At 44.1% G+C, this 14386-nt stretch overlaps 1 protein-coding gene across 2 annotated transcripts in view; it reads left to right on the top strand.

The window, feature by feature from the left end:
- MKNK2 (MAPK interacting serine/threonine kinase 2) overlaps nt 1-14386 on the top strand; it is a 105888-nt gene that overhangs the window by 69066 nt on the left and 22436 nt on the right. For both annotated transcript variants that reach the window (XM_040417789.1, XM_040417788.1), the window contains one exon: nt 11425-11480. In XM_040417789.1, coding sequence (XP_040273723.1) covers nt 11425-11480 — 56 coding nt within the window. The remainder of the gene's footprint in view (nt 1-11424; nt 11481-14386) is intronic.

Genomic DNA, 14386 nt, shown 5'->3' on the forward strand with positions numbered 1-14386 from the left:
CTACACCCTGCTATTTTTGGTAAAAAGACCTTTCAGAGATTTTGAATCTAAAGAAACTAAACATCCCTGATTTACAAAAAGTTTCAGATGTTGACCATAAAGTCAACTGTGGATCTCCTCTTCCAAGATTGCTGGATGGCGAGCTTGGATTTGGGGGATGCATATTATGTTCCTAGTCATGCGTCCTCCCTAAAGTATTTGAGTACAGCGGTCTGGGGAGAGTTACTGCATCTCCAATACAAAGCACTGCCCTTTGGGGTCTTGCAGGCTCCCAGTGTCTTTAACAAAATAAAAGCAGAAATAGCCGCCTTTCTCAGACTGTCGAAATTACTCTAGTACCTTATCTACACTATTTTTTTAATCTCCTGATCAAAAGAAAAACTAGAAAAAAAGAAGTTTCTTTTGCTCCCTTTTTAGAAAATCTAGGATGGAGGATATACTAGAAAAAAATCTCAAGTTTGTATGTTTCTGGGGATTCAGCTAGATTCCAGTCTGCAGAGACGTTTTCTTCCGCTTTCAAGAAAGGAATCAATCAGGGAACATGTATGGTCAGTGCTCCTTACCTACCAGTGTAATTCGGGGAAGCAATGGCGGTACTCGGGCAGATGACAGCAGCAATCCCTGCAGTACCTTATGCTCAGATTCACTTAAGAGAGCTGCAAGCAAACCTCCTAAGATCATGGGACAGATCCCCTTATTACTTGGATCAGAGTTTCCATCTTTCCCCAATAACAAGACTCTCCCTGCTGTGGTGGACGATTCAGGAGAACCTGTCTGCAGGGATGCCCTGGACATTTCTAAACTCTATCATTACTACAGATGCCAGACCTTGGGGTTTGGGAGCTCATGCCCAGAACAGGTGCTGGCAGGGGAGATGGGATTTGAACATGAGGAAGACCTCCAATTTCAAAGAATTTAAGGCAACAGAAATGGCACTGAGGTTTGCAATACCAGAGGTAGAACACAGGAAGATTGTCTTCTATTCAGACAACTCTACAACAGTGAACCACATAAACAGGGAGGAACAGGAATCCCTTCCATTCTAGTCCTATGTCAGAATATCTTTCAGATAGCGGAGGAAAAGGCTTTTTCCCATATCATCACCATGACGGCCACAAGGAGATTGACCCATGACCTCTGTGGGGGCAGGAAACAGAAGAGGTTAAATTGCCCCCTCCCACCACCACACCTCAGTGTTCCTGTCCCCACTGTGGCCAGGGTCAGAGAAGAGTCTCCCTGCGGACGGCAGGGAGATGAAGATAGGAAATAGTCTCCTTTTTTATTTTTCTTTGTCTCCAGGAGGGTCCGAGGACGGTCTCCTGGTTACCTGAAGCTCATCGGAGCTCCCCCAGTCCGCCGGCGGCCGCGTGCTTATGCTGGGCTGGGGGATATCGGGAGGTCTCGCTGTGGCTGGTCTGGAGCCTGCTCCCGGGCCGCAATCTCCTCCTCCCCTGTGGGTCGGGCTGGTGCGGCCGGCGTGTGCGCACGCCGACGTCAGTGACGTCACTTCCGGGTTCGGTCATGTGACGCAACCCGGAAGTAAAGCGCAGGAGGCTGAGCAGTTTGAATAAAAGGCGGGACGGCCATGGGAACGCCGATCTGAGGTCTGTGAGTACTGCAATTGCTTTGCTTGGAATATGTCAGGTCCTGAGATACAAACTGTTATGGAGCTTGATGCCCCCTCTCTGCCTCCTGTAAGTATCCCTCTGGGGGTCCGCTTTTCTTATAGCACTGTATTTTTACTAGGCCTATTTCTGATGCCTCTATTCCATATCTATTTCAGGCTAAAGAGGCGCAAAAAAAGTTTAATAAACCTCCTCGCTGCATCTCTTGTGCTAAAAGACTGCCTGAGGGATATGGAAAGAAGCTGTGTAAAGCATGTATTTCTGATGTGGTCCAGCAGGAACAGTCGTCCCTTATGGAGAATATCAGATCTGTGGTTCAGGAAGAAATTAGGGCCGCTAGAGTTGCTCAGTCTGATCCCCAGGACGAGCCCTCTCGCAAGCGTCCGCGTTCTAGGATCATTACCTCTGGATCCGAGGATGCCGACGATAAAGCCTCCACTTCCATGCAGTGGGAGGATGATCTCTCTCTCTCTCTGAAGGAGAAATATACGAAAATAATAAATTTTATTTTTCCTCTGACGAGATGAGTGACTTATTAAAGGCAGTCAGAACAACAATGGGGATTGAGGAAACCCCTAGGTCCTTATCCATTCAGGACGAAATGTTCGGGGGACTCAAGGTGAAAAAATCCAGGGTCTTCCCCATAAACGAACACATTAGACAAATGATTCTGGAGGAATGGTCAGAACCAGAAAAACGTTTGGGGATTTCCAAAGAATTTAAAAATCGACTGTTGTTCGACCCCTCTCAGTCTAAGTTGTTCGAGACCCCTAAAATAGATGTGCAGGTGGCGAAGGTTAATAAAAAAACTGCCCTGCCGTTTGAGGATGCCGCCCAATTGAAAGACGCTATGGAGCGGAAGGTAGATGCCCTTTTAAGGAAAGCTTGGGAGGCCTCCATGTTTAACATCAAGACCAACATCGCAGCAACGTCTGTCGCCAGGTCTATGTACTTATGGTTAGGAGAGCTTGAGAACCACCTAAGCAGTAAGACCTCCAGGGAAGAAATCTTGCAGTCCATCCCGCTACTTAAATCAGCTACGGGGTTCCTGGCAGATGCATCGGCTGAGTCTATTAGATTCTGCGCTAAGGAGGCAGGGCTTTCCAATGCAGCTCGTCGGGCTTTGTGGATGAAGTCTTGGTCGGGCGATAGAGTTTCTAAACAGAAGTTAATATCTATCCCCTTTTCAGGAGAATATGTATTCGGGCCGGTCCTAGACGAAATTCTTGAGAAAGCGGCCGACAAAAAGAAGGGATTCCCTGAGGAAAGGTCCTTTAGAAAGAACCAGTCCTTTCGGTCTTACGGTGGACAAAACAAGTCTGTTAGAGGGAAAGGCAAGTCAGGCCGCTGGTCTTATCCCAAAGGGGGTAGAGGGAGAGGCTTCCTTCTCAAGCCCCAATCCAAATTCGAGGACAAACAATGACGCCATTGTAGGGGGGAGACTGAAGGATTTCCTGGGTCCATGGTCTCTAACATCAAGAAATCCCTGGGCCTTGGATATCATTCGGCAAGGTTACAGGATCGAGTTCACCTCTCTCCCCCCTCCAAGATTCGTCGTCACAAAGATGCTTACCAGATTCTCCAACCTAAATATTTTTCAAGGAGTCCAGGACTTGGTGAAGAAGGGTGCAGTAATCCCAGTTCCTGCGTCTCAAAGAGGTCAAGGGTTCTATTCAACCCTATTCTTAGTAAGGAAAAAGGAAGGAGACTTCCGGACCATCATAAACTTGAAACAACTGAACAAGTTTATTCTTTACAGGAAGTTCAAGATGGAGTCTCTCAGATCCATAGTACCATTGATAAAGCTAGGGGCATTTATGTGCTCGGTCGACCTGAAGGACGCCTATCTGCACGTCCCCATTCACCCAGATCACCAGAGGTTTCTAAGATTTGCTATCCTAGATCCTTCCAATCGGATTCGTCATTTCCAATTTATAGCACTACCCTTCGGGATTTCAGCCGCTCCAAGGCTTTTCACCAAATTAGTGATAGAGATGATAGCCCCACTCAGACAGGAAGGGTTAAATATAGTGCCATATCTGGACGACTTTCTAATTATAGCAGACTCAAAAGAACTCCTGCTATCGGACTTGGAAATATTTCTGTCCCGCCTGTCTCAACTAGGATGGATAGTGAACGAATCCAAGTCAATGTTGGTTCCATCCGAGAAGGTGAGGTTCCTGGGAGTTACTCTGGACTCCGTATCTCAGTCAACCTTCCTTCCACAGAGCAAGGTCCAGTCCCTGATAAACAAGGTGAGGCACTTCCAACGCCGGAAAGGATGTTCAGTGAGGGAAGCAATGAGCCTACTCGGCCTCCTAACCTCCTGTATACCTTCTGTCGAGTGGGCACAGGCTCACTGCCGAGTGATACAGAACTGGCTATTGTCCCACTGGAACAAGAAGGGCTCTCTGGACTCCAAACTTCCAATTCCAGGATGAGTAAAGAGCTCTCTCTCATGGTGGATGAAGGAGAAGAATCTTTCCCAGGGAGTCCCATGGATCAAATCGCCCTCAATTACCATCTTCACGGATGCCAGCCAATCCGGTTGGGGAGTGAAAATCGACAAAGCCTATTTCCAGGGGACGTGGAAGCATCTGATATCTGCCCAATCCTCAAATTTCAGGGAGCTGTATGCGGTAAGAGAAGCTCTACTCTCCGCCAGACAGTTGATAGGACTTTCACATGCTGATTTCTTATCGGACAATGTGACCGTGGTCTCCTACTTGAAACACCAGGGAGGTACTCGATCAAGGAAACTCCAGAGTATCTCAGAGGAAATTTTCTTCTTTGCAGAGAAAGAACTAAAATCCATCTCAGCAATGCACCTGAAGGGGTCCCAGAATCTAGAAGCGGACTTTTTGAGCAGACAAGTGGTAGATCATACAGAGTGGGCACTGAATCCAGAGGTCTTCAATATGCTAACCCAGAGATGGGGGCTTCCTACAATAGACCTGTTCGCATCAAGGAGAAATACGAAAGTTCAAACATTCTGCTCCCTAAATGCAGGAGATCATCCCTGGAGGATAGATGCCTTCTCCCTAAAATGGTGCTGGGATCTAGGGTACGCATTCCCTCCGTTGCCTCTCATCCCAAGGGTCATTCAGAAGATTCAGGAGGGGAGAACCACAGTAATATTGATCGCCCCGTTCTGGCCGAAGAGAAGTTGGTTCGCTCCTCTATTGAAACTAGCAATAGACGAACCAGTGAGACTCCCACTCAGAGGGGACATCCTATACCAGGGTCCTTTGCTGCATCCTCATCCGGAGTTCCTGAAGCTCACGGCTTGGATCCTGAGGTCTCCCGCTTAAGGTCTCAGGGCCTGTCAGACAAAGTTATAGCCACCCTGAGATGTTCCAGAAAAAAAGTAACTTCCGCAATATACTTGAAGATCTGGAAAAGGTTCTGTTCATGGTCAGGCGAAGAGAATCCTAATTTTGTAGGGCCTAATATCCAGAAAATTCTGGAATTTCTACAGAAAGGTCTGGACATGGGCCTCTCTCCATCCACCTTAAAAGTTCAGATTTCGGCATTAAGCGCTTTCTTTGACGCCGACCTGGCAGACCATAGATGGGTCAAACGATTCATACGAGCTGCCCGCAGACTTAGACCCACGCTAAGATCCCGCAGCCCAACCTGGGACTTAAATTTAGTTCTCAACAACCTTATGTGTTCCCCATTTGAGCCATTGGAGAGTTGTTCAATTAAATTGCTTTCCTTCAAAACTGCTTTCCTTATAGCAATTACCTCTGCCAAGAGACTGGGAGAAATTCAAGCTCTCTCCATTAGGGAACCATACCTTACCATCACTGAGGATAAGATTGTGCTTAAACTAGACCCAGGTTTCCTGCCAAAGGTAGCCTCAGACCGCAACAGAGGCCAAGAGATCCTCCTTCCATCCTTTTTCAACAATCCCAAGGATCAGGAGGAAGAGAAATTTCATTTCCTTGATGTTAGGCGTACAGTCCTTAGATACTTAGAAGCCACTAGGGACTTCAGGAAGTCTGACAGCCTGCTTGTCCAATTTGCTGGAAAGAATAAAGGATCCAAGGTCTCAAAATCCTCCATTGCAAGATGGATTAAAGACACTATTACCCTTTGCTATAAGAATCAGAATCTGGATCCTCCTTCCAATATTAGAGCTCACTCTACCAGAGCTGTCTCCACTACTTTTGCTGAAAGAGCAGGGGCCTCCCTGGATGATATATGCAGGGCCGCCTCCTGGTCTAGTATTCACACATTTGTGAAACATTACCGTTTGGATTTATCTGGAACCTCTGGCCTCTCCTTTGGTCGGAAGGTTCTCCAAGCGGTTGCCCCCACCCTTAAAAAAATAATTTTATAACTCTCCTTGTGGCCGTCATGGTGATATGGGAAAACCGGAATTAGACTTACCGGTAATTCAGTTTCCATGAAATCACCATGACGGCCCATATATTCCCTCCCTTTCTTTTAAGTTCTTTTCACCGGTATTTTCTGGTATGATGTAATACTGGGAAATACTAAGACACTTCTGGCACTTGATATCTTTGGAACACTGAGGTGTGGTGGTGGGAGGGGGCAATTTAACCTCTTCTCTGTTTCCTGCCCCCACAGAGGTCATGGGTCAATCTCCTTGTGGCCGTCATGGTGATTTCATGGAAACTGAATTACCGGTAAGTCTAATTCCGGTTTTCTGTCAGCAGTGCATCTGAAGGGGAAGGAGAACGTCATAGCTGACTTCCTAAGTCGGGTTTCTCTAAAACAAGGAGAATGGTGCCTAAAAAACATTTTTTACAGATATTCCATAGGTATGGTCCTCCTACAGTGGACCTTCTTGCCTCAAGAGCCAAGCAAAAGGTGGAGAGGTTTTACTACTCAACCATTTGGTTGGCCTTTTGGCAATAGACGGGCTAGCATTGGATTGGAGTCAGGAGCTAGGATATGCCTTCCTTTTTACTTTATTCCCCAGGTGCTAAAGAAAATAGAGGGCCTCGATTATCTTGATAGCCCCAAGGTGGCCAATGAGATCTTGGTACTCCAGTCTGCTAAGAATGTCAGTGGAAACACAGTGGACCCTTCCATTGAGGGAAGATCTGATTTTTCAGGGCCCAATAGCTCAACCCAACCCAAAAATTCTCCATCTCTGTGGATTTTGAAAGGGGGGTCTGGTTGGGGAGTGGATTATCTGCTAAAGTAGTCTCCACTATGCTAAAGAGTAGGATGGCAGTCACTGCAAGAAAATATAATAACATTTGGAAGATCTTTTTAGCATTCTTGGGGTTTAACCCAGACCCCTTCAAGCCTCCTGAAATTCAAAAGATTTTGGAGTTTTTACAAACTGGGCTAGATAGGAATCTTCAGGCATCAATGTCCAAGTAGCTGCTTTAAGTTATTATTTTTTTTATGCCAAATTAGCAGACCATCCTCGGATTAAAAATTTCTTGATGGCAGCATCAAGAATGCACCCTTCTAGAAGACCTTTGTCTTCCCTCTGGGACTTAAATACCGTTTTTTCGGCACGATCGCAAAATCAGTTTGACACATTAAACAAAGTTTCCATTAAAATGCTTTCTTTAAAATTGGACTTCCTCTTAGCAATAACCTCTGCGAGACAGGTTTTGGAAATTCGGGCCTTCTCTGCCTATCCTCCCTACATTACCATTTTAGAGGATAAGGTGATTATTAGACTACTTCCATCCTTTCAGCCTAAAGTGGTCTCAGATTTTCATAAGTCGGGATGTGATTCTACCCTCCTGTCCGAATCCAACCAATAGGTTGAAAGTAAACCTCCATTGCCTCTATGTCAGAAGGTGTTTACTTTGCTACCTAGAATCCACGTCATCATGGAGGATAGACTAGAATCTCCTTATTCAGTTTGTGGGTAAAGCAAGGGGGCACAGTCTCTACTAGTGTTATAGCTAGATCGTGTTCTTTACCCATTTCCCTGGCTTATTCCTCCCTTAGCCTGACTCCTCCTTCAGGATTCAGGGCTCATTCCACTAGAGTTGTGGCCGCCTCTTGGGCAGAAAAGGGGATGCTTCTCTGGCCCAGATATGCAGGACGGCCACCTGGAGCTCCCTTCTATACTTTATTTTTTTAAATATAGACATAAGACTGCATCTTGACTCAGATGCAGCTTTTGGGAGATAGGTGCTTCAGGCTGTAGTCCCCCCACCCCCTAATTTCTTTAGCTTATAGTTTATTCTCGCATGGGTGCCATCATGGTTGAGGAGAAAAAAATTGCTCTTACCGGTAATTATTTTTCTTGAAACCCATGACTGCACCCTAAAGATTTTTCCCTCCCTTTAAAAAACAAACAAAACAAATATTTTTTTTCATACTTGGTAACACAATTTGGTACTTTTCTAGTAGTTTGAAGGGAGATAATTTACCAGATTGGCTCCCTTTTCCACTTTGGTAATTTTTTATTTTTTTTTCTTCGTTTTTCAACTTTCCTTTTCTTGGTAGTTGGCACGCCTCCGGAGGTCTGTATAAGAATCACTGAGGTGTGGTGGGGGTGAACCTTTATAGCTTAGGTTTCCTGTCCTGGATGGGAGCTCCTGGTCGCATGGGTGCCGTCATGGGTTTCAAGAAAAACAATTACCGGTAAGAGCAATTGTTTTTTAAACGGTTATGTAGCATATTTTGGAGCTACTCAACCTATAGTGACTTATCTCACTTTGCAGAGTATTGTTGGTCTTTTTTTTTTTTTTTTTGTACTTTTACATACTTTTTCCATTACGCCCCATGACAGCAGCTGTGAGAGATCCTCCCCCTTGACAGGAAACGGGAACTTCCCTGATCTTTAAAAGGATCCTCCTCTCTACTCAGTTCACTCCACCCCCCTACAAACGAAAAGCGAACGATACTGACCACCGACCACCCCATAACTACACGCCTACACTAGTGTTGTGCCTAGGCTTGTAAAACACAAAGGTGAGCATAACCTATTCTTAACCACTCACCCTCAACTATTACCTTATGAGCGCCTCTCCCCTTTCTGCCACAATTGCTAGATCAGGTAAAAGGAAGTATACGTTTAAGGATCAGAAAGTAGCGGCATGGCAAGATGTACCGTGGGTGAATGTCCCTGTGGCAAATGTCTATAAAAAAAATCGTCCATCCCTTTTGAGGATTTGGGTTCTTTTAAAGACCCAATGGATAAGAGCTGACGCCTATCTTAGAGAAAATTGGGAGGCATCCACGGTTTCCTTTAAACCTAATATTGCTGCGACATTCGTGGCTAGGTCACTTAAGGTTTGAGGGGGGGGGGTGAGTTAGAATCGCATATAGCTAGTAAAACCCTGAGAGAACTGTTGGAAGCAATCCCTACTATGCTGAAGGCAGTTGATTTTATTTTGTTGACTGTCAGCCAGAGCAGCGGGTTGTCCGATTCTGCCAGAAGATCCCTATGGTTAATGGGGTGGAAAGGGGACATTGCATCAAAATACAAATTAGGAGTCCTTCCTTGTCGGGGTTATTTTCTATTTGGTCCCGCACTGTATGATATATTGGTCAAAGCCTCTGACAAGAAAAAGGTGTTGCCATTACCATCTTTTTCAAAACAAAGAAAGCAGTTTCAATTTAGAGAATGAGGCTATGGACCAAAGGAAAAGCTCGGATTGGAGAAGAAATGAATCAAAAGGTCTGTTTTAAATCTAAACCTCAGTCTTGAAACACATCTCGGCAATGATGCCAGGCTTTAGGTGGGGGGTTGCCTCTCCCAAGCTTGGCAAAATATTACAGCAAACAAGGACTCGCCAAGGAGAGTAAAAATTACAGCTTTACGACAGCGTCCCCTGAAACGGGCAGCTTTATTAAGGGAAATTAAAGACCTAAGGGGCAAATCAGTCTATCTCAGTGCTGGCAGAAAAAAGAGGGGAAGGATTTTATTCAATACTTTCTGGTCCCCAAACTAAATGGGTCCTATCGGTCAATAACAAATCTGAAAGACACTAGCTTGTCTGTGCTATAATAAGTTCCGGATGGAATTGATAGCATCAACAATCCTTAATCTGTTCTCCAATTATGTTATGGCTTTAATAGATATCAAGGATGCCTATTATCACATACCCATACTTCCCTCTTCCCAAAAGTTTCTCAGGGTTCAGAGCGCTTCCCTTTGGGGTGTCTCAGGTACCAAGAATCTTTACAAAACTAATGGCTGAGGTGATGGCGCAAATAAGGAGATTGGACATCATAAGCGATTATGGCTTTTTTTTTTTCTTCTTCTTGCAGCTCTAAAATAGCATGATGGCAAGTTGGCAACTTTTTTGACACTTGTGGTCATGCAATGTATGTTGCTATGTAGTTGCAGCTTTTTGGGATGGTTCATTTTCACAATGTGGCTCTAAGACCAGAATTGTGAACCCTTGGTTTATGCTTGTAACTGAAGACCAGCAGCATACTGGGACAGGATACAGATGCTTGCAGCTTATCCAGCAGACACTAATTTGCTGCTATAGTTGTGAATTCTCACAACAGTCATGCATTTGTCAGTAGTGTATAAGGCTGAGTTCACACATCTGTTATTTCCATCAGTTATTGTGAGCCAAAAGTAGTGACTTCTCCAGAGATGAGGTATAATGGTAAGATCTGCACTTGTTCAGTGTTCTTGACCCCCTAGTGTGAACTTGGCCTAATCCTGTTGGTCACTACATCGCTCCTTTTTATAGCCCCTGGTGCTGTACTTTTTGTTTTTAGACAGTATCTGCTAGATGAGTGCTACTCTTTAAAGGGAATTTGTCACCGGGATTTTGTGTATAGAGCTGCGGACATGGGTTGCTAGATGGCCACTAGCACATCCTGAATACCCAGTCCCCATAGCTGTGTGCTTTTATTGTGTAAAAAAAATATAATAATGTGATACATATGCAAATTAACCTAAGTGTCCTGTCCCTGACTCATCTCAGGGATAGGACTCCTCTCAGGTTAATTTGCATATGTAATAAATCCCAGTGACAGGTTCCCTTTAAAAATATTGTTGATGGCTTCAAATTTGGCGTCTTTTTACATTGAAGGGTAATAAAACCTTTTGTACAATTTTTTTATTTTTTTGGAACCATCACGAATGCTTAAACTCATTTTTGTAATTTTACTCTATTATAGATTGTAAGCTCTTGCGAGCAAGGCCCTCATTCCTCTTAATTGTTAACTTGTTGCTGTGTAATGTGTAATTTTGTTTGTACATGAACCCTCTGACTATAAAGCTCTGTGGAATGTCTGTTCTATATAAAGTAAATTTTTTATTTTTTTTTTATGGTTTTACTTCCCAAATAGACACCCAAAGTTTTGAAACCTGCAGACCTGTATGTGGTGTGCAGATTCCACAGTTCTACAGGAATAGGGCCTGCGTTGATCGTTGTACTGGCAGGTGCACACATTGCTGATCCTGCTGATGTCCACTCCGCTAAAGGCTGAACATTGCAGAATTTCCTGTACTACTGTGCAGAGCTTTTAGCCAAGTTGGCTCAGGCAACGATTCAGTGCTCGGTTTCAGGAGTTAGTGGAACGGTCACAGGCAGGAGCAGCAATGTGTGCTCCTGCTTTTACGGAGTTTGCTGCTGCTCATATTCCTGTAGAAGTGCCCAATTTGTATACCACATGCATGTCAGTGGTGTTGAGTGTATGGATTCCAAATAGTGAATAGCACTGTAGACACGTTGAACTTTGGGTGCCTATTTTGTCAGTATCACAATAAAATCATTAACTAAAGTATAATACAAAAATTAGTTTTTTGGGCTTAGAATAGTTTCAAAAAAAAGTTGTATTAAAGCAAGTGAAATTTTCTCAATTAAATCGCTTAATATTTCCACAGGTATAGCACATCGTGATTTGAAACCTGAAAACATTCTATGTGAAAGTCCACATCAGGTAATTCAGGAAGCTGCATTTCTGCAGCCCTACTGTCTTCACCAGTAAATGTTCTGAACGATGCATCCATAGATACTGTGCTGCTTGATCAACTGTACAATAAATAATGCTTAGGCAGCTGGTATAACACGTATGTAAGTTGTCTATATTGCTGTAAATTGAGCTTTAGTGTCATGATTTTGTTAAAATATCTCCTTGTAACCTGTCAAATATTACTAATTGAATATGGATGCAAAGGCACTGTGTATGTATATGTATATTTATATATTTTATTCCAAAAGACGAGGCAGCACTTCCAGATTTCAGTGAAAGGGTGAAGACTCTAGACTTTATTCCCTAGCAACGTTTCGGCCTGCTCAATGAGGCCTTTGTCAAGTTATACATAATATAACTGAGAGCTGAAATGCTGCATTGCTGTTGGGTGTAATAAAGTATTCACCAGAAGACCGGAGTGCTGCCTTACTCTTTCTATATATATATATAATTTTTTGACGTTAACCGTATGAGATAATTTACATAATATTTGTTTAGTGCGGGTTGTTAAGGACAGGGCAGTACCAACCATGTGGGGGATATTTATAAACAAAAAATTTGCAATGTTTTTTAATTGCAATTTTATTACATTTTTATTTTTTTATTATTTTAACTATTAGTCCTATTAGGGGACTATAGCAGGCAATCTTTTGATCACTTCTAAAATACATTATACTATTCTTATAGTTCAATGCATTTGCAGTGCCAGAGAGTCGTAGCCTGCTGAAATTATGGAGGCAGGCTTGTGGCCTACACTAGGGCTCCAACTTGACATTGGCACCCCGTAATCACATTTGCGGTGTGTTTATGGAATACAAAGTTTGCTCCCTCTGTAACCATATATGTATAGTGAGTACCATTGCCTGAAGCATGTATGGGATAAACAGCCTGGATCAGCGCTCCTGCAGGTCTGGGCTGTTAAGCAGAAACACTGCGCTCATGTGAGACCCGTGCAGTGCTTAGACTGGGCTGTTGTGAAAAGCCCCTTAATGACCGCTGTAAAAAGGTGTATTGGTTATTAAGTTGATAAACTTGAGAATCTTAGATCTTATGATAAAGGGGTTATCCATAATTATTATTTTTTGAATGACCTATCGTCAGGACGGTGCTGGTTTGACACCTAGGACTCCTGCAGATAAGCTGGTTGAGAAGGCAGCAGCACTCCTGTTGGACCACAACCTTCTCTGCTTTTTCTAGCCAGTGATGTCACTTTCATCATTCATGTGGCCTAGGCACAGCTCTGCCCCATTCAAGTAAACTATACAATGTACGGCACTGTGCTCGGTAACCTATGAGAAGGCAGCGGCACTCAGCTGATCGCCAGTGTTCCCTGAGGATAGGTAAAACCCTTGGGGTGAAATTTTTTTTCTGAAAATTTTTGTTTTTCCCAAAATCTTTTTTTGTTTCATCCACCATGATGGCTACGGATGAGATTGACCTCTTGACCTCTATAGGGGCAGGAAATAGAGTTTAAGAATCCCCCACCCACTCTCACCCTCGGTGTCCTTTTTTGTCCCTACAATGCTAGGCTGCACAGAGGAACTCCTGCGGGAGTTCGTAGAGTTCTCTCTTTTTGTTTACTTTAAAAAGATTGGCTTACCAATCTCCTCCTCCTCAGCCCTCCCGCAGCTTATGCCAAAGCTGGGCTGGGGAGGTTAACGTGGATCTCGTCTCCGACGTAGGGAGACCTGACTTCACTGGGGCTGACAAGGTCTTCCTTCCTGTTTCATGCGGAAACAGAACAGCAGGAGCGGAGACACCGAATGCAGGCATTGTGGGAGCCTCCGCTGCGCACACCCATCGGAGCTCATCGGGGCATACGTCATCACGCCGATGCCTGATGACGTCAGACGCTGTACTTTGAAACAAGCCTGGCAGCGCCCAGCCAGCGTCTCCCCAGCTCTGCAGCAGCGATGTCTGCTCCGTAAGCTCCTGGGACCCGTGGCGAATCAGACCCACCTTTGGTAACTCTAACCGTGAGTCTCCCAGTGGGAAAACCTGCATCTCTACCTGTATATGTTATGCTCACTTAGCCATGGGCCTTATTGGGGTTGCTCTTTTTGCCTAGGTTAAAGAAATGAAAACAAAAGCAAAATACGTTAAAAGCATTAATTGCTCAAAAAAATTACCTGAGCGTCATAAGAAAAAGCTCTGCAAAATTTGCATTAGCGACCTTCTGAAGAAAGAGCAACCATCTATCATGACAGAAATGAAGACCATGATTCAGGACGAAATCGGATACTCATTGGCCTCTCCCCACCCCCCTCAAAATGCACCTCCTACGAAAAAACCAAGGTTATCTGTTCCATCCTCCTGATTCTGAGGACATGGAAGAGGGAGCGTCAGCGTTCAAACATCATCTTGATGATCAGTTGTCGGAAGGGGATATAATGGAGGATGAGGAAGGGAAAAAATACTTTCTCCTCCGAAGATATGGTCGAACTTCTTAAAGCCGTAAGGGAAACTAAGGGCATCAAACGTCCAGAAAACCCAATCTATGCAGGATGAAATGTTTGGGGGATTACGCACTAAAAAAGCTACGGTCTTTCCCATTAATGAAAATATAAAAGAAATGATCATTGATGAATAGTCAGATCCTGAAAAAAGACTAGGGGTCTCTAAAGAATTCAGAGAATACTTTTTGACCCTTCCAAATCAATTTTTTTTAATGAAACCCCTAAAATTGATCAGGTGGCAAAAGTAGTAAAAAAGACTTCCTTGCCATTTGAAGACAAATTCCAGCTGCGTGACCCTTATGGAACGGAAGGCGGATTCCCTTCTAAGAAAATGTTGGGAAGCTTCAATGTATGGAGTAAAAACAAATATCGCAGCTACCTCTGGGGCTAGAGCCATGTATTTCTGGATCAATGAAC

The sequence above is a fragment of the Bufo bufo genome, chromosome 2 (genome assembly GCF_905171765.1).
Source record: "Bufo bufo chromosome 2, aBufBuf1.1, whole genome shotgun sequence".
In the NCBI taxonomy this organism is placed as follows: domain Eukaryota; kingdom Metazoa; phylum Chordata; class Amphibia; order Anura; family Bufonidae; genus Bufo; species Bufo bufo.